General features: G+C 35.1%; 1 protein-coding gene across 1 annotated transcript in view; it reads left to right on the forward strand.

Moving 5' to 3' along the window:
* The window catches only part of RTTN (rotatin), an 81,415-nt gene extending 78,869 nt beyond the window's left edge, over positions 1 to 2,546 (forward strand). Inside the window, exons 47-49 of the mRNA XM_053960073.1 lie at positions 162 to 265; positions 615 to 684; positions 2,085 to 2,546. Coding sequence (XP_053816048.1) covers positions 162 to 265; positions 615 to 684; positions 2,085 to 2,167 — 257 coding nt within the window. The 3' untranslated portion in view covers positions 2,168 to 2,546. The remainder of the gene's footprint in view (positions 1 to 161; positions 266 to 614; positions 685 to 2,084) is intronic.
* The last annotated feature ends 3,454 nt before the right edge of the window (positions 2,547 to 6,000 follow it).

The raw sequence follows: 6,000 nt of genomic DNA on the forward strand, positions 1-6,000 counted from the left end.
GATAATAAAGTTTCTGTAATTCCTCTGCCATACCAGTACTTGTCATAAAAATAAGTATACTCCAAGCTTCAATCTACTGAGGCATGTAAATATATTTACATTTCTCTTGATTATATTTTCTAGATGCATTTGGTTTCATGTTTTTTTATTTGTCTCATTAGAAAAAGCAATTGCAGTACTGTCTGCCTGTTTGGAAAGTAACAGTCCTGCTGTTCAGAGAATAGGAGCAGCTTCTCTTTGGGCTTTGCTTCACAACTGTCAGAAGGTTAGTATTTGAGAAATCTGTGAAAAAACTGTAATATTATACTTTTATGCTGTAAACAATACAGTAATCTCTAAGTAAATAATAATAAAGTTTACAATAGTCATTCTGTTTTATTTTAATCATGTAGCTGCTGAGGCTGGGAGATTAAACAACATGGTATAGAAGCAGTATGTCCTTTGTAATTTTTGACTACTTACACAAATGCAGTTTAAATGGTGATATAGTTATATTAAGTCTAAAAATTCTTACATCTCATGCTCTGATGAATTATTGCAGTTTTTTTTAACTTTGTTAAGGAAGGTGTGGTCATGTGGACAAGAAAACTCATTGTGGTTTGTGTGTGCTACAGGCAAAAGTGACTTTGAAGAATCCATCCATAAGGAGAAGAATAGATGAAGCTTATTCTTTAGTGAAGAAAAGTAGGTCTTACTGTTACTTAATGCCAATTCTTAATTTTTCCATCATTAAAGTATTTCAATTTATATCATCACAGTAATGCTTGCAATAAAAAAACTTTGCACAGTACAGTTCTGTGAATCTTTAAATCTTAAATTTAGTGATAAGAAAAATTGTTCTTTTAGCAATGACTTTGCCTAACTGCTCAGCCTCAGAGTGTTGAGCCACACAGGGAAGGGATCAGAACAGAGCTTTGTTACCACATGAAAATATTCTGGCATGGGTTAGTGACGTTCTGAAAGCTTCAGATTTTTGCTTAAGGAACTGAACATAACTCTTGTTTGAATGGCTGCCATACAATAGATTCAGCTGAAGAACATTCAGTATGGAAGGTGTTCAAACACTGATCTGGAGCTTCAGTAGCTAATAATGGGTTTATTGGTTGTTAGTCACATCAAGTTAGTCTAATCTTGAAAGGACATGATAATGTCTTTTTACGCTAATGAGCTTTCCCACTAATTTAAATTGTTCTGTGGATGTACTCAAATAGGCTTATTGATTAAGGGGCTTGTAATACAAGATTTCCACAGTATTTGCATAACAGATCTGCTACAAACTTTCTCTTTACATTGACCATTGTTGGTATCCTAATAAGGAGGAGATATATTTTTCATAGAACATCTCATCATTTTTCCGGTCCTGTCATCCAAATTCATTCGTTTCGTGAATGTACTGTTTCAAACTCAGCCTTTACTAAGTCAATCCTCAAACATAACAATACAAAATTTCATATACTGATAATATATTAATAAATTTGTATTGTTCCTTATAACAGAGCTACCATTGATCAGAAACTTTTCAAAATACAATGTTGAATCAATAAGGTACCTTTTACAGACTAGCACCTCATAACATTAATCCCCATTTATTTATGTACTGCTATAGAACATGAAGTCCCAGACTGAGCTATTGATTTTTAATTCAATAAACATTTATGTATCAAAATAAGGAGTATAAAAGATTTTATGCAACTGTCATTGTTACAGTTTACAGTTGTGTAATATGTCATCAATATTGTCGCCAAAATATTCCTACATTAAGGGTCTCAACAACTCTGTGCTTGTAAAGCTTTGATCACTTAACAGTGATAATTGGGCTAAAATGGTAGATTGTTATTCTGAGTACACATGGGGAAATACTTCAACATGGCTGTTATTTTACATTTCCTGCTTTGTTGTACCCAAGGGTAAAACCAAAACAGACTCTGCAAAGTAAAAGTATTTGATGTGCTACTCATTAATACAGAGGTTAAGGTCATAAACCAGCATGAATTCTTGCAAGGCATTCAATGCAATCTTTGGAAAAGTAATTTTGTATTTAGAATCAACTAGAAATTAAAATCTTGGGGTTTTTTTTCTTTCAGGTTCTCCCCAGCCAGAAGAAAATGAACTACATGCCTACCATGTAAAATGCTTAGAGAATATAGTGCAGCTTCTTGATTGTTAATGATCATCAGTCGACTTCTCATGTTGAAATTAAATAGCTTCTTCAATGAGAGCCTGAAATTTGAAGAAAGCACTTCTGATGCAGAGATTTGTGGCAGCAGCAGATCTGCTGTGGAAGAAATTTATGAAGCCTTTGAGGAAGGAGTTCATCACTTTGAACCAAAGAAATTGCACTGTTTCTGGTTCAAACTGTTTGTACTGTAATCCCAATGGGAAATTATAATTACGCTACTATGTAAAGTATGTAAGCAGAAGAATGAATGTACAGGGGGAAATATTTGAAAAATGAGCAATTTTCTTAAATTTTACATTGAAATTGTTCCTGTAAAGTATTAGAATTTCTATTTTGGATTGTTCTTAATAAATGGGTTTTTAACTGAGATCAGCATTTGCTGTGAGTGAAGTGGAATTTTTAAGATTGCAGGTGTGCACAGTTTATGCACAGATTCAAAAATTGAAAATGTTGGCAATTGTGGTGTGTTACACATATTAGATGCAGAACAGCAAGGTGTGTGTTGTGGTTTTGAAGAAAATTTCAGTTCAAATTGCCGCATGTTTTTTAAGATGCTAACAATTTAAAAAGAGCTCTCAATTGTTGATATTAGACGTGATAGTTATGTTAACGTAGCAGGTTATTCAGGATATGGGGTGTGTGCATCCATTTTAGTTACATTACAACAATGTAGAAAATATTTGAGTCAAAATTTGTTGGTTTCTAAAGACTTTGAATATTTTGCTTGGTGCAAATTCCCCTCTCTCCCCCCCAATTATCCGTGCCCATGTTGCCTTTGAAGTGCTACTGTGTAACTATTGTTCTAAGTTTTTCAGTATTCTATGCTGAAAGAGTTTGAGGAAAAAAAACCCTTGCTGTCTGAGCACAAATGTTTTTCTGGGCATGCTTCTGGAGTATCTAACAGGGTGTTTTAATTTCCCTCAACACGTAAAGCTTTTATTTTATGTCAGAGTCAGATAGAAGTGAGGTAATTCAAAGCAAAACCCAAATAACATCTCTAAGACTTATAGCAAGGCCATGTCTACCTGTGATTAGTCTTTTCTTCTTAACCGGGTGATGAAAGTATTTTCTGCTGACAGAAGGGATTTTGGTTTATTTGTTTAGCAGTGCTTGTAAATTATGTGTGACTTGATAGAATTCAGCTGACCATAAGTGTGATGCTTATGGCTGGGTTAAGTCATTACTAGAAATGTAATTATTGGCTGATCTCCCATCCCTCCACCAAACAAAGAGCAAGGATGTATCACCAAAACTTGACTCTTTTCCACTTACTGTACTGTATAATTACTGTATTTTGCAAAGCAGTTGTTAAATGCTGTCATGCTCATCCCATGGTATTTATTGCAGAACAGTCAGCTGCAGGGGAGGAGACAGCTCTGCAAGTCAGCATTTGCTGACTGGGCTTGGAAGTGTGAGGTCTTTTCCCCTCAGACTACCAAGTGCTAAGTCTCTTCAGAGACTCATGTTTCAGTATACTCACCCCAATGATCTTTCTCATAAATCAGTCACTAAGTCAGAATGCAGATTGTTTGCCATTTTTTCTGTTTCAAAAGGACAAAAAATGAGAGCACTCAATGCCAAATGAATTCTAATGGAGGTAATCACTCCTGCAAGGATGGCAAGAGCTCATTCAAAGCATAGAAATACTCATGGATCTCATGAGGAGAATGAGGACTGCAGTTTCATGACTTCCATGAAGTGCAAGTACAATACAATAAGGCCATAGAAGATCTGGATGCTTGTTTTCTATTAAACATTTCTATTTTACTAAGCTGTGCTTGTTCTTGAAGAAACTATTCATATTGAAAAATCTTGGCAAATTGCTAATACATTTGTTGTTACAGTAAGCCTTAGTGCTGTGCTTATCCCAAAATGAGTTATTTTCTCAGGATTCTGCAACAATTTACAGTTGTGGGAAGCAATTGCAGCAATGTCATAAGTAAATACTTATGTTTGGTGTTGCTATTCTGGAAAATCAAAACAATTTTTAAACTCTAAGGGCTATAAATCTATATTCATATTGTGTATAAGCTTTCCTCCTTCAAGATTAAGGAAAGGGCTTTGTGTCTTTATTTAAAGGACAGCACTTCCTTCTATCACATTTTCTGTTGAAAACTGGGAACATAGAGTGGCTGCATCCTGCCTTCCTGCATGTTAATGAAGTGAGTTATAAAATGTAAATTACCCTGTATTTCCTGTTCACTGGAACTTAGACTACCATAAATAGCCTCACAATAGCCTTTAGTCTTAATCAATTTCATGAAAAAAGATTTACATATTTAGACTTCATTCACAGTTAATTTCCAAATTTTGGAGATCCATCTATCTTGAAGGATGGAGTATTTGTCATGTTTGTGTTTTCAAAGAGAATTAAACCCTTAAATACCTTCAAAATTCTAAGAATTGTAAAATAATTTTTTAGCTTACAGAGGAAGGTGCAATTAAAGTGGAGATGGATTTCCTGAATAAGCTACAGAATTTAAAAGGTAATATTCAACTTTCATCTAGTTCCCTAATAAAAGGCACAGCCATGCAAGCTAGGAGTCGCTTGAAAATCCTTATTCAGGAGAATTCAATTACCATTTGCACTAACTGCAGATATATCATGCTCTTACTTTGGTTGCTTTATCTTTTATGATAAGCTTGTAATCAAGAAAAAAGTTATTAAATTCAAAAGAGATAAGTGCATAAAATCCACTAATAATGAAGCTTTCAGATTCTTTTTTAAGATGGATGTGTCATCTAGTGCATGTTCAAAACTTTCACAGAAATAATTTTCACTTAAGTGGTATAATATTGTAGATTACGCTTAAATAATTTAATTTTGATTGTGTTCATGCAAATAGAGACATTTAGTCATGACTTACTGATGAAGTTTTCAAACCTTTGAGTAATAGGTTTTCAAGCCTACTTGAAAATCCTCAGGAAAAAATACTTCATTTATGAGAAAGGGACTATTTTTTGCTCTTCCAGCAATTTGGATTTATGGATTCTCCTCACTCAGCAACTACACATCCCTGGATTATGTTTTTCATGATTCCCCTCCATACCAAACTTGCAAATTACAGCAATTATGGGCTTGTGGCAGCAGTACTAGCCAGACTGGGGTGGGAAGTTTTCTATACTTGAGACTTCAGCCCAGCTTTTTTTAAGGATTTCCCTTCACAGTAAAGTAGAAGCTGCTGTGACAGCTTCTCAAATCTGCTTTTCCTTCAGAGAAATATTTTAATGTCTTCTAGGGGAGAAAAAAAATGGTTAGCAGCCACACAAAGATTGCTGTCCACTGGGGAATCTGGGGGCACTCCACACTTCACTTGAGGTTTCTTCTGGTTACACAAAAAAAAAAAAAAAAAAAATTCCTTCAACTCTCCAAGATGTCTCCTAAAGTAATCATTCACAACTCCACTGCTGAGATAGTAGTCACGCTGCCATTGCTTTGGGATAGAGAAGGAGTTGTGGTAAATACAATTTCACAACACTGCAGTCCTTGTAGGCTCCTCTCTTGGCTTCTGGGTTGCCCTGTGGAAGATGTGCATTCTACATTTATCATCTCATCATCATCATCTTTTTGTGACTACCTAACCTCATTCAGGAATTCTGTGTGGCCTCTAAGCATTCCTAAGACCTGGTTAGTCTTCCTGACTTGTAACCCATAAGGATTTGGCCCCATGATTGAGGATCAGTGTGTGCCCTCTGGCCTCAGATCCAGGTATTCTTGGGCACATCTTTATTTTTAAAAGTGGTATTTTAGGTGCTGAACATTAGGCAGTAGAGAATTTATAATTAAGTTTGGTATTCAGGGTATATTGCCCTCTACTCCT

This window comes from Vidua chalybeata, chromosome 1, assembly GCF_026979565.1.
Source record: "Vidua chalybeata isolate OUT-0048 chromosome 1, bVidCha1 merged haplotype, whole genome shotgun sequence".
NCBI lineage: Eukaryota > Metazoa > Chordata > Aves > Passeriformes > Viduidae > Vidua > Vidua chalybeata.